The sequence below is a fragment of the Pseudonaja textilis genome, chromosome Z, assembly GCF_049901715.1.
Source record: "Pseudonaja textilis isolate UNSWEBS1 chromosome Z, rPseTex1.2, whole genome shotgun sequence".
In the NCBI taxonomy this organism is placed as follows: domain Eukaryota; kingdom Metazoa; phylum Chordata; class Lepidosauria; order Squamata; family Elapidae; genus Pseudonaja; species Pseudonaja textilis.
Window position 1 is genome coordinate 87653646 of NC_142008.1, and position 24129 is coordinate 87677774.

Consider the following 24129-nt stretch of genomic DNA (forward strand, 5'->3'; position numbering starts at 1 on the left):
TTGTCATTTAACTATTGCTGTGTCAATGTATTACCAATGAATGGATTTTATATCACCACAGAGATGGCTGGACGATGTTCTAAGACATTATAAATAATTGATAAGGAAATGGCCTTTGCTTAGATCATTTCCAATCAAAGTAATCCAGCTTGGAGGTGAACCTAGTAATTTCATCACAAAGGGCTGATCTAACTTTTCTGTTTCTTCTGAAATTCATTAAAGCTGAGGTCTGGAAATACTAGTTTTAATCAGTTCCTTTCCTAGCAAACATAACAAAAAAGGTAGAGAAGGCATGCTATGTCTCTGAGTCCATATTTCCAGACAAACATAAAATGCAGCATACATTTTATGCATCTTTGCATCCATGTTTGCTGCCATGTAGTAGTGGTCTGGGGTTTTGCAGCCCAGATGACTACTAAGAGATCAGCCATATTATGACCAAGTTGCTCTTTAAAGATGTGTTAACAAGGAATTATATCAGCTGAAAATCAAACTATAGAACACTGGCTGAAGAATGTGATATCAAACAGTATGGACACAAAATTGGGAAGCCTAATCTCAAAGCAAATAGAACAAAAAGGCAAACCTGTTCTGAGATCTAGATTCTGGCTATAAAATCTTTGAGGAGCTGTTTACACAAGGCCAAAATATTGTAATTTCAGAATATCAAGAGGAACAGAAAAAAATCTCTTTTTGTAGAAATGTTCCCTTATTTTAAAATGAATAAATTACACTCTGGTCCTGTTGCATTGCAGTCACGGACTAACCAAAGTGATAAATGCACAAGGACACAAGACCTATTTTTCTCCAACTTTGAAAGCCAGGGGAGAGAGAGAGGGAAAGTTCCTGGCAGACACTGGCCTGCACGCAAAGAATTAGCAAAGAAGGACTTTTCTTCATTGAAAATCTCGTCAGCTTGGGTGATAGATTGCTGAGCTGATGAAAAACGTGCTTGCAAAGAGAGCATCAGATCAGAGCTGGGGGATGAGGGGGGGATTCGTACGCTTTAAGATGCTGATACCTGAGCCCAAAGGAATGCGATAGCCAGGGGATAAAGTGACACTTGTCAAATCAAGGAGTAATTGATCCGAAGTGCCAATTTGCAGCAACTAAATATTTGGTTTGTGTTCTCAGGATGTCTTCAAACAAACTTCAATTAAGGAAGCAAGAGGAGGCAGGAAAAGAAAGGAACCGCTGTTAACATTGCCACGTATTCTTAGCTCCAGACACAGCCGATCGATTGGGAAGGATTTTAAAGAGATGCTCCAGTGTTCCCATTGCTGTCACTCCAGTGAACAAGTGCCCAATGTTTAGCATTCCAAAGGAGGTTAATCTTTGACTGAGAAACATTCACCCAGTTTCTAAATGCACCCACATCAACTTAATCCCTACAGAGCTTATCAGAGCAACGAAAGTTTCATCTGCGTTTTTCAAACTGAATTCTGATCAGGTGCTGATATTGTGAAGGACCATTATTTATTTGTTTTATTTATTTATTTTATTTTGTCAAGCGATTATAAGATAACAGGTATAAGTATAAACATAGTTATGAATACATGAAATGGATACATATAAGAAAAATAAAAAGAAACAATAGGACAGGGACGGTAGGCATGTTGGTGCCCTTATGTTACCCCCCGCAAACCTCTTAGGAAAGGGGTGAGGTCAATAGTTGACAGTCTAAGGTTAAAGTTTTTGGGGTTTGGGGAAGAAATCACAGAGTCGGGTAGAGTATTCCAGACATTGACCAGTCTGTTGCTGAAGTCGTATTTCCTGCAGTCAAGTTTGGTGAGGTTAACCTTGAGTTTGTATCTATTGTGTGCTCTTGTATTGTTATGGTTGAAGCTGAAGTATTCATTGACAGGTAGGACATTGCAATGTATGATTTTATATACTATACTTAGATCAGACCAAAGGCAGCATAGTTCTAGATTTTCTAGCTCTAAAATTTCGAGTCTGGTGGTATAAGGTATTCTGCAATGAGTAGAGGAGCGGAGAACTCTTCTTGTGAAATATTTCTGGACTTTCTCAACTGTGTTATGCTGTCCCAAGTCTGGTGTTTGTACATCCTCAAGATCAGTATTTCCCAGCCTTGGTATCTTTAAGATGGTTGGACTTCAATTTCCAGAATTCCCGTGGCAGCCAGAGAGTTTAAGTCCAGACTTCTTAGAGTTGGTAAAGATAGCAAACTCTGTTCTAGATGAATACAGAAACTAGGTTTCAAACCTTCAGGCACATCCAGAAGGATATAAAAAAAGTAAAAAGGGTAGCTACACCCATACAATCAAGAGGGTGGGGCTTTGAATTCATTGCTTGAGTTAAAGTAACAGCATTCCTAAACTCACTCCAAATTACTTCGTCGCAAACTGTTAGGTTCTCTTTAACTCAAGTATGTATTTTCCTAAGTTCACAGGTCAAGCATATATGGACTACAGATGTCCATACCCGCTCCAAAGCACTTTCACTTTGCTTTACCATGACAGTGATTTTTTAATCACAAATTCACAAATCACAATTTGTGATAATTTCTGCCATCTCATTTAATGTCTGCATGGCAAAAACCAATTCGTTTGGAAGAAATGTGCTCCGAATCATCTGGTACATGAAAAAAGAGAAAAGTATTGTGCACATTGCTGCAGTTTGCATTTACTAGAAAAATTACTCCTGAATCCTAATAGCACATCGTTCAAAACTGGGATGGACAAGGTAGAGCAGAAAATGGCATCCTGCCCCCTGAATTATTTTGGCACAGGCATCCAATAAGTTTTGCTTCTTCCATGAAAGTACAAATACGTTAACAACAGTTACAACATTTTCCTCCCTTTTCACAGATCCAAATCTGCTGCCAGAAACAGCAACTAATTCATGTGAATGCCATGGATATTTCTAGAGGAATATTTGCACCACTTCTAGAGGAATATTTGCACCACTTTGCTGACATTTCCAATCAGAGCAGAATTGGAAATAAATTCAGCTCCCCAATATTATGTAGAGATGGATTTGCAGCTAGTCCCAAAGTGGTGCAAATATTCCTCTAGAAATATCCATGGCAATGGATATTTTCAGATTCTGCTCTGATTGGAAATGTCAGCAAAGTCAGCAAACCTGTTTCTGGGCAACTTTTTCCTTTAAATTGCAGTTTCCAGTTTCTGCAGCAGTTCTATACAGTTCTTTGCCCCCATTTCTCATTACCAATTATTCTTGCCTCCATGAAACAATGCGAGAATATTTGTAGGTGAGGGGCACATTTCTTCAGAGTTTGACTAAAGTCTGACAGTGGAACCAATTATCCAGAAAGATGGTGGGCTTCCTGTTATTGCATGTGTTCATGTGGAAGTTCAACAGCCATCTGTCTGGGATGCTTTAAATTGGATTCCAGCACTGAGTAGGGAATTCAGTGGATGACCTAAATGGTCCTTCCCAACCCTTTAATTCCAGAGTTAGCTGCTACCTTGCTCAGGTGGAACTTGTCTCTTTATTTTTTGCAATGTTTAGAAGTTATTGGTTAGGTAGTTACAGCTCTCGGAGAAAGTGCACTGCTGCAAAATAGCTGGAATAATATATCCATCAACACAAAACTGGTGTCCCACATAACACTAAGCCATAAAGCAAATGTGTAACTAAGTTCATATGTTTCACCAAATAAAAATCAAATATCATCATAGCTTAGTATTGTGTGGTCTTAATTTCTTCCCAATAAAAAGAAATACCTGCTTCTGATCTCTTAATAGCAGCCTCAATATGATAGACAGTTAAAGTTCCAACAGCACTGGTAGATCAAAATATTGTGCAAAAAATCCTCATATCCATCTTGGGCTACTAAAAGGAAGTCTTGTACAGCCTGAACTATTCAGCTAAGCCAGGTAGTCCCTTATCTGGAAATCAGTTCCTTTACCGAATTGCAATATGTCATGGATCAACTCTGAGAATGCCTTTGAAAGTCCTTGAAGCAACCATCCCCAAATCTAAGTTAAACTGCTGCAAGAGAGACAATAGTTTCGTTTGCTAACAAACCAAGCAGAAAATAACAGGGAGGGTAGAACCAAGTAGACAGGCAAACAGTAGCTTTCAAGCAGACTTCTACCCTTTAGCCATGTGATTAAATAGTTCTTAGTTGGATGCTTCAGATGAAAATATTAGGAAAATACTAATATTGAAGAAAATCCTCCAAATGAGACCATTATCCTTACATGTGTCCCCATATACACTTTCCTTAATGCACCTCCCTTTATTGCATTTCATTGGTCCTGATATTAACATGGAGAACCTGACTGGTCCTTAATTGATGGAGACAAAGCCTCTTGTCTAATTATAAACAATACTTGTAAAGATGAGAACTTCAAGCATTGTTCAGTCAATTGAACTTCGTGTCACAGTGCTGTAAAAAGATTTGGCAATGGGAGGAAAATTGTAGAATATGTGTGCAAGACTGAAAAGTCATTATGAAACCTCCTTTACTGTTAATCAAAAACGCATGGGAAAAATGCAGTGGAGGATCATTCCAGAAGCCATTGCATAATTTTCTGGGTGCTATGAAGGAAAAAAAGGGGGGGAATCTCCTTCTACAGCAAAATCCACGACTAACAATGAAGTTTTCAAAAGTTAGAGAATGAGAAAAATAAGCAAATCCATGATGCATTTTTACCCAATGATCGGGTGCCAATTTGGTAGGCTGCATGTTGTTTGCACTTCTGTTAAACAGAGAAAAGTTTCAGTTGATCTGACTGAAGATCTTTTTATTAAAGCTCACCGATTTGGTTCATACACTGCACTAAGCCATGTCTTAGCTTAATCATGTTTCTGAACAAGCTACAATGGTCTTAAACAGGGGTGGGATTCAAATTTTTAACAACTGGTTCTGTGGGTGTGGCTTAGGTGGTGGGCATGGCTTGGTGGTCATGTGACTGGGTGGGCATGGCCAACTCAATATCACTCACATCGAGGCACTCATCTCCTCGCCTGGCCTCCTGTGACTGCAGGGATGCTGCAACAGTTGTAAGTGTGAAAAATGGTCATAAGTCACTTTTTTCAGTGCCATTGTAACTTTGAATGGTCACTCCACACAAGCAAAGTATCAGCAAAGGAGGGGAAAAAAAACTCCAGAGAAGTTCCAGAGACAGGAAATCTAGCCCTGCCAAGAATGTAATAAGGGTTAATAGAGAGGCAGTTTCTGTAAGCAATACCAGAATGTTTCCTTCCTGTCTTCTTTACAGGATTAGGCCAGTAATTTCTTCTAACAACTGGTTCTCTGAACTTCTTAGAATGTTAACAACCGGTTCTAGCGAATAGGTGCGAACCTGTAGAATCCCACCCCTGGTCTTAAACATTCTCACCTTGCACCATAATTTGTGTTGCTTGATTTAGGCTTAGAATGTTTTGTGAACCTAGCCATTGTAATTTGGAAATTATGATTTCTGCCCTTGCATATTCTACAAAATTAATCATTCATTTAATCAAGAAATCATGACTCAATAAGCTATTGCTTAACATGCCTGAATGCAAACAATGTATTTTTTACCAATGATGAGAACAGGGAATTGCTAAATTCAAAGAAATTTCTTGTCAGTAATTATGCATTTAGATGATAGTCATTCTATACTTTTTCATAATAAGGATGCCTTTATTCAGAGCTAGATGGTTTGTGTTCCTCAAATCCAGATGGCCATTAGAGGGCAACAAAGGTATACAGAAAACAGATTATTTGTTCCAATTTAATGTTATGCAGATTTTTGTAATCCAAATCTGATAGTCCTTATCATGCTGAGGAAACCTAATCAGGAGATTTTTTTTATTACTGGGTTCTTTGCTTGCTTGCTTTTGAATATTGTTTTATGATTGAATTTATAATACTCCAGATTGGATGTAGTAGAAAACTGTACCCTGTGTGCATAATTACAGATTTCCTTTGCAAGCTATCGTAAGTTTCAGCGTTTCAAAATCAACCACGATTCCACTGAGAAACAAAATGCTACACCTTACCAAGATTGTAAATGTTTTTGTCACATCCAAGGGAGCTTTTATATACCTTCAGCTCTCAGTTTGCTATGTTATTCTCGTACACTCTTTTACAATTTTTTGATATCAAACCATTTCTTTTCTAGTGAATCCTGAAATACACTTTTTCTTGACAAAACTATTATGGGAAGAATTGTTGCAATATTACTACTGCTCTGGACTTCATGATGTGGTACAACTATTATGTCACCATATACCCCAAGATGTAAAAGCAAAATAAAGGAAGCAATGAATCCTAAATTTTCTTGAGAATTTGGTTGTGGAATGACTTAGTAAATTCATTAAACTGACTTTGCACAAAGTTTTTATATATCTGAAACCTGTTCATCAGGTGCCATACTTCCTATATTTTTTTTTAAATCCTCTATTCACTATGTTGCTACTGTACAACAGATGTATATATGTAGTATGTAAATCTCAAAATTGTATCTCAGTTATTTTAAATGGCCCTGTTTCCTACAAGGATTGTTACAGACATATTTAATAGCAGATTAAACTCAGGAAAAATGAGATCCATTATATTGATAGTAAGTCCTTTATTCTGTTGAGATTAATTGGAAGTACAGGAAATTTTCCTTTGTAATTGAGATACAATGTTTTGCTGTTTGAAATATTTTTAAAAAGAGATGCAGAACTTGAGCCACTGGTCCAGATGAGGTTTTTTTAGAATAGAATAGAATAGAATAGAACAGAACAGAACAGAACAGAACAGAACAGAACAGAACAGAATAGAATAGAATAGAATTCTTTATTGGCCAAGTGTGACTGGACATACAAGGAATTTGTCTTGGTGTAAATACTCTCAGTATACATAAAGAAAAGATACATTCGTTAAGAATCAAGAATCATAACGTACAACATTTAATGATAGTCATAAGGTACAATCAGCAATCAAATCATACTAGGAAACAGTCAATATAAATTGTAAGGATACAAGCGAGAAAGTTACAGTCATACAGTGACAAGTGGGAGGGGATAGGTGATAAGGAGTGATGAAAAGATTAACAGTAATAGTAGTGCAGACTTTGTAATAGGGTTGAAGGAATTATTTGTTTAGCAGAGTGATGGCTTTCGGGGGAAAACTGTCCTTCTGTCTAGTTGTTCTGGTGTGCAGTGCTCTATAGCGTCGTTCTGAGGGCAGGAGTTGAAACAGTTTATGTCCGGGATGAGAGGGGTCTGTAAATATTTTCACAGCCCTCTTTTTGACTTGTGCAGTATACAGGTCCTCGATTAAAGGCAGGTGGGTAGTAATTGTTTTTTCTGCAGTCCTAATTACTCTCTGAAGTCTGTGTTGGGCTGCAGAACCAAACCAGACAGTTATAGAGGTGCAGATGATAGACTCAATAATTCCTCTGTAGAACTGTATCAGCAGCTCCTTGGGCAGTTTGAGCTTTCTGAGTTGGTGCAGAAAGAACATTTTCCGAAGGAACCACATTGTGATTTTACTGGATAGAAAGAAAAAAAATTATAGTACTAAACTCCTGGAAAGTCAATGCTACCATGAATCTAAAGATTTAGCAGCATACAAATTTAATAAGAGAACTTATATATAAATGAAATTAACTATTTTTGTTTTGGTCCTATCTTTTGAATTTGCCTCCTGCGTAACCTATGATTTTTTCTTTCTTTCCTATTATCTACTTTGGGCCTGCCTCAGGAAACTACTTCTTATATTGAGACAAGGGTGAAAAGTGGAAATAAACCCTTTGAGTGTCTTAGGAGTGCAACTCACTGAAAACTCTTTGGTCATGCTTATTGATAAATCTGAAAGCTATAGTTCCAAGATGCCTGGAAAATATCAGGGTGAGAGAGTTTGAAATAAAGGAAAACCCTATAATTGATCTTCAATTATAGTTCTGTTCAGCTATTGTTACTTTCATTCATTTCCCAGTGAGATGCTGGTGAAGTGGGCACAGCAGTGCCTGCCTTTTCTGTTTTGTATGAAAAGAGCACCATCTTCCTTCCGCTATCCTTATCACTTTCTATAGAGAGATGATTGAAAGCATCCTGTTTTATTGTCTTATTGTGTGGTTTGGAAGTATTACAGTACTACTCATTGGGAAGGATGTACAGAGAGTGGTGAGGACGACAAAAAAGATTATTGGAAATTCACTTCTTTCTATTCAGGACATGACATTTGAGTGCTGCTTGACCAGGGTTCACAGTAATGTCATGGACACTATGATGTTCATCCATTGTGTTCAAAGAGGACCTTGACATCTAACAGATTATGGGCTGTCCATGATATGTCTGCAGGTGGCTCGTAAGACCTATATAGGCACGAAATGTTCTGCCATATGTCAGGCAGACATGTGTGGGCACCATTGTTGCAGCATTTGCAGCTCTGGCTTTGCGGAGTGCTTGCTTCTCTTGTGCTGTGGTTGTCCTTCTGTCTTCAAATATCTGGCAGCCTTGGTGGGTCATCACGCACCATATCAATCAATCTTGTGCCAGGGTTTTCTAGAAGGTGATGTCAATATCCAGGGACTTGAAGGAGGATTTCCACATGTCTTTGTGCTACTTCCTTTGTCCTATACATTCTTTCCAAAAACTGCTTTTCTTTGTTACCTTCTGGGAGGAGGTTTCATGATATGTGAAGCAGAACAACTAGATTTTGTAATAGCTTTGTACCATATAGTATCAACTTCGTCAATCGTCAAGACTCTTTTCCCCTATGTATTCTAAATGTGATTAATATATGCATGTTGTGTAGGTATGTATGTATGAATTACATACATACAAAATTACAAAACAGAATTTTGACATGTATTATTTCTTGCAACTCATTGGGTGAATTTTGAAAGAATAATTTGTCAGTCAATACTATGTTTTTTAGGAAAGGGAAAAAGTCATCCAGCTGGCAGGCTATGGCAGAATATCTTCTTCTTGGAGGAATCTGGCTGGGAAATCTTGGGTCTGAACCAGACAATTGCTATGTTATAGGCTGGAGCACATAAACAGTTATCTTTGTAAGTCTTACCAAGCCATCCAAGTCTAACTATGGTTTACAAAAGCTTAGTTTACTAATATGTGCACAAAGAGACAATTATATTGATTCCATCATTGTTTTATTAATAGAATGTGAGTTTTATATACATTTTAGGATATGCAAATTATAATATTATTAGTTCATTGAAAAATATATACAGAAATAGGAATGATCCAGCACTACCATCATCCAATGCATGAAAATCAGTGGCATGAAGTCTTTATATATTGCATGAAGTCTTTATATATATGACAATTTTTTGAATTCTTTTCTATAATAGGAGATTCATCTCCTCTGAAACCAGTAAAGCTAGGATTTTATTATCTTCTGTAGTTTTTGTTGTTGTTTAATCTTACTGTATACATGCTTTGGAATTGTCTTTTTTTAATAATGAAAATTGTAAAATTCTCAGTTCAAAAATTTAGAAGCTTTTACAGTAATCTGTATGGCATTTCCTAGAATTTATCATTTTATCGAAGCTGGCTGGGAATTCCAAGAATTATAGGAAGATATATCTGAAGAACAATGGATTAGAGAAGATTAAAATATTTCCATGATCCCATTTGTTCCATGCATTTCTTCTTCTTCAGTTCTGTTCTTTATTTCTCATCTTCCTCAATATTTTATGCATTCCAACTTCTCAAACTCTTAGCTTTTAATCTAAACAGCTGCATTATGAAAGTAGCAATGCAGTCCAGTATATCAGTTGCTGATGGCAAAAGCAAGATTTAAGCCAAGAGAGAGAGGTAACAAAGCCAATTAGTGTCAAATGACTTAACCTAATTTTTACTCATCATTTTCCTTATTTGGTCACTTTTCCAAAGCAAAAATCAAATTAAAGTGCTGATTGTAGAGCCTCTCTGCATTGTTTATCAAGAGAAAATTTATAATGCAGAGAACACAGTGCTTTGCATTTTCTTTTGGGGGATCACGGGTTCTACAGATTGGTTATGCTGAAATACAAAACAAAATAATTTTGTTCTTTGAACTGTTTAACCAGCTAGAGTGAAACTAGGCTACCACTGCTCTCTGCTGGATATAAAAGGTACTGCCTGTCTGTACTTTCACAAGTTTTATTATTAAAGCCTATAGCTAAATAGTTGGCTGATTACTTCAAAATAATAGCCTGGAATTCTGTGTATGCCATACAATACCTTTTAGCTATTGCAGATGGCACAATGCTGTGGTGATTGTAAAAAATATACAAAATTTCCTTTTTTAGGACAAAGGTTGCATCAGTCTAGTACAATATTATCCAGTCTGATAACTCCCTGGTGTGTTGGATTGTAACTAATGTTTAACGTAGAAATCCAGCACATTTCAGTCCACCTTTAGTATTTGTAAAAATAATTCAAGGAGGTGAACATATTTAACTATTTCCCCTATTTTCCACACAACAACCACCCTGAGTGGCCAGTGGCCATTCTCACCCAGCCAACTTTCATGCCTACTGCAGGACTGGAACTCACAATTTACTGGATTCTAGCCAGAGATGGTATTCAGCAGGTTCTGACCAGTTCTGGAAAACCGGTAGCAGAAATTTTGAGTAGTTTGGAGAACCGGCAAATACCACCTCTGACTGGAGATTTTACAGTATCCTTCCCCTGCCACACCCACCAAGCCACGCCCACAGAACCGGTAGTAAAAAATGTGAATCCCACCACTGATTCTAGCCTGGTGCCTTAACCACTTTATTATACTGGCTCTCAGCACATCGGGAAGGCACCAATGTGAAAATGGTTTGTAGCCTTAGGCACCCTGGGTCTGCATTTTCCAACCCTGCAATCAGCACATATGGGGCAGGGATAGCTAAAAAAACCTAAAACCCTCAATATAGTATATGAAACCCTGCCACGAAAGCTCTCCTTTTGCATGTCACATGTGCATTGCACGTAAAAGAGGATAGTTCTAGCCACCATCTTTTTTATCTCTTTCTTTCAAAGTCAATATTGCCCCTGACTCTGAGTCAATAATAAAACTTTATTTCTTCTTTCCCATTTAGCAATGATAAATTTAATAATATCTAACTTTAAACCATGTTTGGATCCAAGAACCTTATGCACGTGACATATCATGACTTTTTCCCCCTTTGCTAAACTGAGCGTAGGCATGGCCAGTACATGATGCATCTGGGCTGCGGGCCGCGAGTTTGACAGTCCTGGTGTAGAGATAAAACATTTGGTACCATTTCTTTTTTGTCAAGGTTGGGAATACTTTAAATTTTACACATAATATCCTTCCAGATGAAAATAAAACATGTAGAATTTTAAGGAAAGAGGAGGAGAAGAAGGAAGGAAGAAAGGAACAAAGGAAAGAAAGAGAGAGGGAGAGAGAAAGAAAGAAAGAAAGAAAGAAAGAAAGAAAGAAAGAAAGAAAGAAAGAAAGAAAGAAAGAAAGAAAGAAAGAAAGAAAGAAAGAAAAATTCCACATACCATGAATTTCTTGGTAAAATTTATGCCCATTCACTCTAATGATGTCCCATCCCCAATCATGTCTCTTATGATTTCTAGATATAGAAGGTATGTCCAGCTAGAAAAAACATGTGCTCATTTTAAACAAAATTTCTTCAGTCTTTTTTGCATCACTACTGTAGTATATTAGAACCAGGGTTGGGATTCTACCAGTTCGCACCTATTCATTAGAACTGGTTAACATTTTAAGCAGTTCGGAGAACCGGTTGTTAGAAGAAATTACTGGCCTAATCTTGTAAGGAAGGCAGGAAGGAAACATTCTGGTGTTGCTTACAGAAACTGCCTCTCTGTTAACCCTTATTACATTCTTGGCAGGGCTAGATTTCCTGTCTCTGGAACTTCTCTGGAGTTTGTTTCCCCTCCTTTGCTGGTACTTTGCTTGTGTGGAGTGACCATTCAAAGTTACAATGGCACTGAAAAAAGTGACTTATGACCACTTTTCACACTTATGACTGTTGCAGAATCCCCAGTCATGAGAGGCCAGGCGAGGAGATGCATGCCTCGATGTGAGTGATATTGAGTTGGCCACACACAGCCAATAACATGATCACCAAGCCATGCCACCACATAAGCCACGCTCACAGAACCGGTTGTTAAAAATTTTGAATCCCACCCCTGATTAGAACCATCATTAAAAAAGACACCACAAAGAATGTTCTTCTTGTGTCAACTCAGGAAGTTCAGACTGCCCCAAGAGTAGTTGATACAGTTTTACAGAATAATTATTGAGTCTATCATTTGTAGTTCTAGAATTGTTTGGTTTGATACAGAAACCAAGCAGAACAAGTACAGACTCCAGTGGAGAGTTAAGACTGCAGAAAGAAAAATTGCAATGAACCTGCCTCTCAGAGAAGATCTATATGTTGTTCAGGTCAGAAGGAGGGCTGAGAACATATTTGCAGACTCCTCACATCCAGAACATAAACTGTTTCAGTATCTCCCCTTGGGATGCCGCTATAGGGCATTGAATGCCAAAACAATTAAACAGGGACAAGTTTTTCCCTTTGTGCTATCACTCTGCTGAACACTAATTGCTGCCTTATGTCTAAGGATATTTGCCCACGTAGAAGGGTTGCATTATTATTATCCTTCTCGTCTTCGCTATTCTCTTATTAATATCATTAATATGATTATTATTACTTTGTTGTTTTGCATGTATACTAAGTTTCTGTATCAAAGACAAATTCCTTGTCTATCTAGGGAGGGCTGTCTGTCCTTTGGCTCCCTTGTGCCTTGGGAAATCCTCCAAATCTATAGTATTCAGGTGTAAGATTTTTGTCCCACCTGTTATCCACCCTTTCCTTCAGCTTTTACTTTGACAGGAATGCAGAAAATCAATAGTACAAGTAGTATTTGCCTGAAGTACACATTTGAAAATGCAGCATAGTCAAAAGCAGAGATATACCAGTATGAAACTATATGTACACTGTTAGGGAAAACAGAATTATACTTGGCATCTGCTAACATGGCAAACACAGATTTGTTATATGTCAAAAAAGTGTGACTACATCAACACATTTTCTCTAGCTTAGTATTTTGAGTCTTGTGAGCAGCACTATTAAAACCTCACATTTCTTGGCCCTAAGAGAGTCCAGTTATCTTACAATTTCACATTTGTGGATGCAGCTGTGTGAAATTCCACTTGTATAAAAGATGAATAACTAGAGTGTATAAGAAAATAAGCCAAAATTTATAAATGAATTTACCACATTTATCCCTTTCAAGAATATGAATGAACATTTCTCTCTACTAATATCTACTTTCACAGAACCATATAGTTCTGAAATAAAATTAAGTGACTGCACTTGAATTTATTGAACATACTGCCTGCAAGCCATGATTAAGTTCCTGATATGTGGGCGTTACTTATAATTATGGAACAAGGACCTTCTAATGTTCACACTAGAATGCAAAATTAGGATTGTCAGGAGCTAAACCACATTTCAACTTTAGTTTCCTCCACAATTTCTATACATTTCAATTAGACTATTACAAAATAATGAATCTAGTAATATGACCTATAATTTCTTTATACATCAGGAACAGTAGCAACTTTACATGAGCAACAATTGTATATTAAGATTGTAATGTAACTGAGCAACAATTTGATTGCAACCAGTTATTGGTCATCATGGTTAGTTCCTTCATCATGTATAGGTGCAAGAGTATCTTGGGTATGTTTCAGTTACAATTTTTATTAGTTTATTAAAATATAAAATACATAAATACGAAGAAAAATTAGAATAATGGAAAAAAGAGGAGGAGAAGAGAAAGAGCAAAAAGGTATAAGAAAAAGAAAAGAACTGACTTCCAACTCTTTCTGGTACAGTAGAATAAGATAATAACATACAACCTTAAAGAGTATCTTAGGCACGTTCCAAAGCTCTCTGACTATAAGATTATATGAGTATGTTTCAGCCTGAGTTGTGCTTCAAAAGTGAACTCTGCAGTGTTTCTCTGCATCACCATAATACTTACAGAAAGCTTGTGACTGTCTCAAAACCTTTGCAGACATGCGAAGTAGTCAAGATTCTCTGATTATAGGAAATTTAAAAATATTACATTACCAGTACATTACAACATTTAATCACATTCCATCATACTCATCTTAGACTGATAGTTATAATGTCAAATAAAAGAACTATATTTGAAGATAAGCTGGCTATGTAACACTGAGTTCAATTAGTCATTTTAATAAAAAGACATTGCACAATATGAAGCAGCATATTGTCTTAAGTGAAAAATCACAGAGTTGACTCCTTATTTCCTTGTAGGGGGTGTTTTGGTTACGTTTACCCTCACCCACTCCTACAGAAGTAATAATGCATGTTGATTACTTTCTTAAAGGAGCCACAAAAGAAAATGTTTCTAAGAGATGGTTAATAGCAGATCTCATCCAACGATAAGTCTTTTTTAAAAAAATAAAAACTTGCAGTTATTCTCATGCCAAAAACTAATATAAAAACAGTACTTTAATTCTTGCTTATTAATGTATTTCCCCAATCACCACCCCTAACCTAGTAGTCCACTTACTAATCCAAGTCCCCATTAAAATTCCTTCTTGTTCAGATAATCAATCTTTTATGCATTAATGCAATGCAATCTAAGTTAAAGATATGGATTTCCTCTGCCTTCTTTGCTAATGAAAGAACAGACTGTCACACAAACTGCTGCACTAGAAAGTACACGAGGCCTCCCATTCCCACTATTGCTCCTACAGCCAATAAGCGCACCGTAAGGTACTCCAAGGACTTCTCCAACTCTGTATGTAATTTTAGGACCTGCTTCTTGGTGGCCTCGGCATCTCCTGAGTTATCAATGACATGGTTAGCCAACTTGACCTTCTGAGCAAGAGGCATCTGAGCAAAAATGCGTGCTTCTGCCTCTGTCTGAGTCAACCCATTCCTGTGCATCAAGCGAGACAGCTGGACTTGTGGGTCACTAATAGAAAAGAAAACGAATTCGATTAAAATCAAATGTTTTCCAAATTGTAGCTATAATGTTCATTTAGACCAGAATCACTGAGAAGAAAAACTTTGATCTTGTTTCTCCCTTCCCACTGCATGCAAGACAGATGCTTCCCCAATGTTATTAGTACAAAGGAAGCAACAACCCTGATTAAGTTTCTCACTATTAATTGTAGTTGTGGTGAAAACTTTAACTATGACCCTCCCTCTGTACTCTTCCCAACAGTAACAACTGATTTGCAGAAGAAATTAACCACTACTCCTTGGGCTCGAGCAGCTGGTAATCTTCCAAGAGTTCCCAATATTCTTTATGTTGCCTTCACTTCATCATGACCAAAACCTACTTCACACATTTCCACGAGGTATAATATGGTTGGCTTGATTTTGTTGGTGCGTTGCATTAACTTACCCACGATGCTTTGTTAACAGTGAGTTACAACTTAGCGCTTCACACAAACTCAGTAATATAACGCGTTTCTTTGACAGATGAAATCTCCTTTATGAAGGCTTCAACTGAATTCTCTGGTATGAAAGAAATTAATCGTGTTCCTTACCCCACCCTCTTTTCCCGAAAGAATCTCCAAATATCATATTTTTATTTCCCCCCTGTAACTGAACATTCTTCAGTAGCAAAAGACATAAAGTGCTGCAGTCAGGAGCACTGAGGGGCAGAGAAAGAGAAGTTGCTAAGCACGGAATGACAGCAGTGTGTATAACAAGCATACCAGGATGACAGAACTAAGACCTTACCTCCAACGCCCATCTCAAGTCTCAAATGTTTTGCTCTTATAATGCACATGAAAGCTAGAATATGTAAGTGCAAAGCAGTGGCTAAGAGAATGCACAACTCGGGGAGCAGGATGTTTCAGTTACTTGGTCCTTCTCCACTTCAACGCACCATTCTCTTGCGGTTTGAACCTTCAGAAAGCTCCGCATATCCATGAGATGATGGACTGGAAAATGAGATATGCTGACTCTCTCCAAACTTAAGAGTAATTTTGTCAACATGCTTTCCTGTGCATTTGCCTTACATCCTTATATATCAAGAGGTGGTCTTGCAGAAACAAGTTGAATTACATTAGAGCAGATATGTGCTTTTCCTATGACCATTTGTAGTGTGATGGGGCTTACTCTATCGATACCCATACCAGAAGGAAGAACACTATATAGCCTGTAGGCTCTGATACATAGCAGTAATAGTAATTGGTGGAACAGGACTACAAATTCCTTCCCAACTAGCTACAGAAATACACAAAATGAATCAAATGGCTACAGGAACATATAAATGCATTATGAATAACTGCACACCCAAAAGGCAGTATGCATCTAGTATGCTACATTGAAAGACTCTACCTTTGTAAATAGACTGAGATTCTAATGCCAGATCAGAAAATGATATAGATGAAGGCTTGTCATTCAGAAAACTGCTGAAATGCAAAGAATTGGGGGAAGAGAGCTCAGGTCATTTAGCTTTATTCTAAAAGTTTGCAGTTTCGTGGAAGGACCACAAATCACTCTACTCCATTTCAATGACCCTTCAACTCCAAAGGACAATTCCATGACCCATAGCCTTTTCAATTCTATCCTGGATTAAATATTCTTTTAATAGTTACATGAAAATGCCCTTTACTCCTACTTCCATTTAAAGAAAACAATAATTACATAGTCCATTCTCCGTGTTTCATTCCATCTAAATCATTAGCATTGAAAGTATTCTCCAGTACTCTCCTTACCAATACACAACAACTGTGTGCTTCATGAATCTGGTCAGCATTTTGCTCTCAAAGAGAAGTGGGATGTCCAGAATCACATATCGATAGCCTGAAATTAAATTAAATTAAATTAATCCTTTATTAGAAACAATTTTTCAATAGCAGCAATCTTTTTTTGTATGATGCTGCAAATAAATACAAGTAGTCCTCAAGTATGACCATTTGTTCAGCGTTACAACATTGCTGAATGACAACCAGTTTGTCAATGTATAGCCATGGCAGCTTCCCTGTGGTCATATAATCACAATTCAGGTGCTTGGCAATAGCTCACAATTACAAGAATGTCCCAAGAACACATGATTGCTATTTCCCTGCCTGCCTTCCATAAGCAAAGTCAATGACTGTCCATAGCTCTTTGTTTCCCTCCCATCCACCTGTATTCCATAGTGCTCTTTGGTCTGCCTGCCTGGACATAATTTAAGTGCCTTATCCCATGTTGTGGTCACATGAGGTCATCACTGAACAATCTGCACGGGTCTTCATATGTACAGATCAGGAAGCCAAATGATGGTCAGAAGATGCAGAAGCAGACTGGCTCCAGGTTGGCAAAGGAGTGCCACAAGGTTTTGTTCTATTCCTTTACCTATTCAACCTACCTACCTACCTGCTGAATGTATATATATGTGGAAGATGGATTGGGAAAAGATGAGTGTGGTTTTAAAATTGAAGAAAGAAGGATCAATAATCTGCCCTATACAGATCACACTAACCTGATAGCCAAAAATGCAAAAGAACTAAAAGGTCTAGTAATAAAAGTCAAGGAGCACAGTGAAAAAATGAAACTAAAATTAAATATAAAAGAGACAAAATTAATGACAACAGGCAGAATAACCAGCTGTAGAAATAACAATGAAGAAAGAAAACTGGTAGATTGCTTCTGCCTTGCAGGGTTAATCATCAACAATATAGGAATAAGCAGTCATGAAATACACTGCGGACCAACACCTGACAAATCAGTCATGAAGATTTTAAAATCGTCATTCAAATGCTATGATGTGTCTATATTCACAAAGATCAGAATCATGCAAGCCATAACATTTATTTTGACTATTTCAAGTGTCAAATTTAGGGGAAAGATAAAAAGTTGTCACACTTCAACCAGTGATTACAGGAGAAATATTGTATTAGAAAGAAAAGATAAATAGATAATTGAAGAGAACAGACAAAAGATACAAGTATAATTATTTAAAATGAGATGAAATAAATAGAATTATGAGAGTGAATAGAGGAGAGAAAATATATAGAAAATACAGAATGTTAATTAAGATATGAAACAGTATATTAAGTGAGTATGAATTTGATTTGTCTGTATAAAAAGAGGTAACCCGGGGTAAGCCGCTTTCCAAAAGAAGTTTTAGGTATTTATGTTTTGTGTTTTGTATGTCTATGATTGAATTAATAAAATTTTAGAAGAATGTAAGAAGAATGTTGGAAGAGAACAATGAAATTGTAAATAAGACAGATGGATATAAAAATGTATACAATCTAAAGTAAAAGAAATATAATTTGAATAAATAGAAGGAAAAGGAGTAATAAAGAGAAGTTGGGATAAGATATGAAGTTGAACAGATAAGGTAAATATATATATTAAATTGTGTTCATATGGAAATGTGATAATTTGGAATTATTCTGTCTTTAAATAAGATGTCTTATTGGTTTTTTCAGAAAAAGATCTCTTATGTTATTATATCCTATGCTTTGTTTGTCTGTATATTGTTTTGTAAAATTAATAAAATTTGTTTAAAAGAAACATTTCTTTTGACATTATATAGAAACAAATTTTGAAGAATCAGGTTAGGGAGAATATTGATTATTTTGAACTTTAGTATTGGGAGCAAATCCTGAGAATACTGTGGACAGCCAAGAAATCAAGTAAATGGATCACTGAACAAATCAACCCAGAATTTTTGGGAAAGTGTCTAAGAAAGACGGAGAGTACACATGTGCCAAAGAACTCAGTCTGATTGGGATCTCTTCTTTCCCTCCTTACTCAATAGAAGGAAAGCGGGAGGCAGTGTAGAACTAGGTAAAAGAAAACACACTACTGCACACATAGAACTAGAATTGTCCAGACTTTTAAAATCAAGACAGTGGGCTTGTCTGTGATTTAGGCAGTGACATTCACCTTCATCTTTGCTTGGTTTTTTTTATTGCATTAGAAACCTGTTAAACAGGGGTTCTGCTAAGCCAAATTTTCACTCGACATCCTGCAGCAGCTCTTTCCTCAGTGTCTATGCTCCAAACTGCACCACCGTATTTCCCACCTTAATAGAAGAGATGTGGTTGCCTTGAACTTAGTCCCAAACTTCTCCTTCCACAAGATGGAAAAATATGATAACATAAGTAAAGATTCTTGTTTTCCCTGGTTACTGATTAAACCTCTAATACGTCTGACAATGTAGAGCATAGTTCCTCACTAGCTGACACTGTTGTATCTCAGCGTCTTTTAATATGGCCAACACATAATGTGCCTTTACATAAGCACCAGATCCCCTTTTTGTACAAAGACCCCAAAGCAGCCATTGATAATATTAGTAAGGTAAGATAGTCTTTACTGTCATTTTTTTTTTTGCTATGAGCACACTGGATCACATTAAAAATGGAATTCTGTTGCCTGCTCTCAAAATAAGTACACATGCTATAAACCAATAAATATATATACATATGCATACATACATGCATACATACACACACATACATACACTGTTCATTTTCAATACATAGTGGAAAGAGGAAACTTGAGAATTCACAAGTTGATACTATATGGAGCAACACTGTGGCTGAATTTAGATGGATAGCCTCCTCCCAGAAAGCAATAAGGAAAACAGGTCATGAAGAGGATGTGTAGCATCCTATGCAATACTGCAAATCCTGCTTAAGCATTGTTTATATGCTATGTCCTTGATAGATGGAAGTGAACAGCCAATAATCTTCTCTGTCACCCTTACCATTCTCCTCCTGTCAGAAACAGTAATGCTTCCAAACCAGACAGTAATGCAATATGATAGGATGCTCTCGATCATCTCTCTATAGAAAGTAGTAAGGACAGGGGAAGGAACATGTACATTTCTCATGTGACGTAGAAAATGCAGGCGCTGCTGTACCTGCTTCACCAATGTCTCACTGTTGAGCAACAACGCTAACCTACTCATTAGCTGCACACCCAGAAACATGATGTTGCTAACCACCTCCACAGGTGAATCATTAATACACAGAGGTATGTGGCTTTGCCTGCCTTTACGTTTAAGACAAGGCTGTTTTTATTACACCAGTTCACCAACCCTCTATCTCCTTCCAGTAAGTACCCTCATTATCATCCTGAATAAGGCCCATCTGCATATTTCACAATATCGTTGGTGGCAAATCTTGCACAACAGTGATGAGTCAACAGGGTGAACAACAGCAGACCTAAGACATAGCCTTGAGGAGAACCTGTGCTCAAGAAAGTGGTGTTAGAAATATTAGTCCCAAAACACATATACTGGGGCCTGTCAAGAATTCAGTTGTACAAAGGAGTATTAAGTACCGAACTGAAATGGACAAACAGCATTCACACATGAGTATTTCTTTCCTCTAAGTGTGCCAAGTTCAGGTGGAGAACAAAAGAAATAACATCCTCTGTAGAAGGATTTGGACGGTACTGGATTAGACCGGTTTGATGGCTGTAGTTGTCACAGTTATCACAAAGTAAATGGAAAAACATAAAGGCACTGCTGAAATCCCAACTGTCAAGCCATTATTTTATCTTAGCAAATTCAAAGACTGCTTTTAGAAGAGCATCGGGAGAATTGGGGTCCTGGAGAAACGCCTGAGCATTTCAGGAAGCATGACACTATGCACAATGCTGCCTAAAGATTCTTTTGTGTGTGCTCTTTAAAACCACATTAAGGGACTAAAAATGCAAAGGGCAAGTATAAAGAACACAGAATCCTCAAGATGTAAGAAGTAAAAGGGTGATTGCAAACAATATGTCGCAAAGGGAGCCAGCAAAGTTGCCTTTTCAGCCCTTTCTTCCCTTGCTATAGAATAATAAAATGGACACATGGCCAATAGAGATATTATCATTTTTGTCAGCAGGAAGGGTGCCCCAAGGATTCTACAAAATATCAACTCTCCAGCTGCTTACCCAAGACAAAGTATTTCAAGATCTCTTTTAACATCTCCTTCTGGATCTCAGGATGAGTGATGGAGTTTAGCAGTTGACGTTTTTCTGGTTGGGAAAAAATTATATTTCCTAAAGCTTCACGGTTGATCTCACCACTCCCCAAAAGAATTTCTGGACCGAAGGAATGCACAATACGTCGATATGCCTGGAAGTGTGGCTGTACCACTGGGGAAAGAAAACATTATAGCAGAAAGACACATCAAATATTCCTTATGGAGTCAGTATTCAGTTGGTCCATATGCTTTACAAAGACTTTCAGCTGGCAAGAAGGGAGGCAAGAAAGAAAAAACACTTTAATCCAATGTATAGTCAGTCCTCTTATGTCCTGAATGAGGCTTTATGCTTAGAAACAAACTTCTCTTCCAAATGTTGCATTAGTCCTGTTGCACCTCCAGCAACTATTCACAGATCACAGACCAAATTAAAACACAGAAATTGGTCTGATGGGACAGGACAATCATACATCTACATGGCATTTTTTCTTTGCAGAAATACTGTATTTATCCAAAGCAATATGGCTGCATTCATCTCATCATCAATGATTTGGAATTGAATGGTCAGAGATGCATTTCTTGCTCTCAAGGCAGCATCTGAAATATACCTTTCTAATGCCAGTACATATCATAATATCTTGTGGCAATGAATTCTACATTTAAGACTCATGACATGTAACATTTTTCTTTCGTATATTAGATGTCTCTAATGATTAAAAATACTGTCATAAATCAGTCATATATTCTACTTTGGGATGGACAAGTGGAAATAACAAAATAAACACTGAGAATAAAGCCAGATAGTTATTTTTTTCAGGTGCCTCAACTGTGTTCCACTGAAGTCACATAAAATAAGTTCCCTCATCTACTCCCAACACCCAAAGAAAGGATTTTGAAGGCTAATCTTTATACTAAGTAAGGAGTTAAAAGGATGAAACACGCAACGTGATTTTCTTCCTCAGACAGTGGTATGTCTTGTGGGGGATTTAACTGGTAAGGATCTTATAAGGGAGAAAGTCTTTTAATAACCCTCTACCTCTACAAGCAATTTTCTATCATAAATTTTCTTCTCTTCCCATGGTCAGTCTCATGTGTGTGTGTATGAGAGAGAGAGAGAGAGAGAGAGAGAGGGAGGGGAGGGAGGGAGGAGTATTGGTGTAGAGAAAGAGAGGAAGAGACATATACACACATACGTGGTTAGAAAATCTTCAGATGGAATTTAGTACCAACTAGCCCCACAGTCTGATGAACACCAGAGGCTGTTAGAAGAGAGAAATATAATATATACATTCGTTCCAAGACATGTGAAATGTCATATTTAAAAGTAAGGAGTATGGAATCATTCCCAATAATGTCTCAATTTAGAATTCTACAGGATTTCTAAAGTGGTTCTATGGAAAATCATACTGATCTGCAAACAAGTAACTTTATAGAAAACTCACCTTGACGTGCTATAACATCAGCATCAATAACAGCACAACCCAGTTCCTGCAACAGAGCTACTACTGTACTTTTCCCTGATGCAATGCCACCTGTCAATCCCACCAAAAACATTTTGTCCTGAAAAAGAAATAAATTACTAAACCTGACATAATTTGTACACTTTTAAAAAATGGAACAAAATATGAGTTTAGGGATACTATATATTCATTGTCATTCTTACCTATCTGGACAATTACTCTTCTTACATTTAAATGCACACCTAGAACAAAAAGCAATTTTATAGGCCTTAATTCCAGCTTTTTTAAAAAAAAAATACAAATCATTGCCTCCAAACTGCTTTGGAACTTTTAAATCCATGCATGAAATATAGTTTCATTCACTTGTCTTCTTTAGGGGCCTCCTTGTCCCCTAAAATTACTTTGGCATCCAGAGAAATCCTCATAATAAGCATCTCAAAATTCCTATCTCTCTTCTTTTTTCCTTTTGTGAACTACAGAGTCCATTTGCTTGTAAAGTTTATTAATTCACATTTAAAAAAATATTTTTCTTTTGCCAAGTTTCATGCAATGTCACCCATCTGTAATCAAATGAGGCATGCACAATTTAGAAAGGTTGTCTATTCCCCCAGCTGTTGACTGCCTGGTAATTTATTTATTTTATTTGTTTATTTTATTTATTTATTTTTGTCAATTGCTTACAAGATAATAATAATAATAGAATAGAAATCACAAACATTTTACCTCCCTCCCCCATAACATTTGTAGTTGCCCCCTTCCCTTCTCCCCTCTCCCCAGAAAAGCGAAAGTTTCAGAACTTCTAAATCAGATGCCCATTTGCCTTCTTCAACACTGGTAAGAATTGCAAATATTATTTCCAAATCATTATTGTATCTGTTAAGCAGGAAAGTAAATCTGAAGTCTTTCGAGCTAGGTTATAAAACAATTTTCAATTAGAGTACCTCAAACAGTTTCAAAATATGTTAATAAGATCCCACTTTGGGAACTTAGTATTTCAAATTTAAGTATTACTATGAATATTATCTTTTGTTTCAAGGTTTGGATTTATTAAATAAATCACGTCTACCCCATCCACCCACACGTCCTCATTTTAGAGGGGGGTACAGCTTAGCCGAACTTCGCTGATCTTTCTTCTGGGGATTAAATCGGAAAGGTAACCCGGAAAAAGGCAATGCACATTGTTCTCATACTGTCCCCTACAACACAAGCGCGTGCAGGTTTCAGTATCTTTATTCCGATCCATTACTGGCGTTGCTTGGTTATTCGGTTAATAGGGCAACTTTCCTCAAATGTATTAAAGGTACACAAACAAATTCTATGACAGTCCGTATCACTTGCATCTTAATTTCTACAAAAGAGGGGCAGGCTGGGGTTTAAAATCGTTATACCAATCTGACATCCCTTTCATATAAACGGAGAATTAAGGGACTGACTACTACGATTGTTCAAGGAGAGAAACGACTCTTCCTATGTTCAGAATAATCCTGCCCATGCCTCACCAGGATCTGGAACTGGAGACAAAAACTTATTCTCCCATGCAAAAGAAGAAGGAATATTGTATCACGGCTTCCAGTTCTCGCTCGATGATCTGAATTCTTTCAAGCACTTCCCCTATTTCGAAAGGTTGCTACGGCTTACTTCTTGGGCTTCACGTACATTTCACTTTTCTCATTCCTTATTGGCTGAAAGAAATCACGCTGGGAATTCCATCCAATCCCTGCTACCCAAACTGAGCTTGACTTTTCCAGCGTGAAGCCAAGCAAAGAAAAGAAGCGATGAACGGCAGGGGATACTGAG

The 24129-nt window shown here is 37.2% G+C and overlaps 1 protein-coding gene across 10 annotated transcripts; it reads right to left on the minus strand.

The window, feature by feature from the left end:
* Nucleotides 1-1510: 1510 nt before the first annotated feature.
* Nucleotides 1511-23922, minus strand: DCAKD (dephospho-CoA kinase domain containing). Of its 10 annotated transcripts, none has more exons than XM_087917606.1 (9): nt 23832-23922; nt 22536-22574; nt 22315-22432; nt 20841-21044; nt 16676-16763; nt 14709-14916; nt 13954-14009; nt 11437-11533; nt 6570-9713 (listed from the first exon to the last, which is right to left on the minus strand). In XM_087917606.1, exons 3-8 carry the CDS (start codon nt 22424-22426, stop codon nt 11467-11469), a joined length of 735 nt encoding a protein of 244 aa, XP_087773732.1. In that variant the 5' UTR covers nt 22427-22432; nt 22536-22574; nt 23832-23922; the 3' UTR covers nt 6570-9713; nt 11437-11466. The 10 variants fall into 10 exon arrangements, with proteins under 10 accessions (XP_087773728.1, XP_026574081.2, XP_087773736.1 ...); XM_087917605.1 differs by having other exon boundaries at nt 6570-9957; XM_087917602.1 differs by lacking the exons at nt 6570-9713; nt 11437-11533 and adding an exon at nt 1511-2196.
* Between the last annotated feature and the right edge of the window lie 207 nt (nt 23923-24129).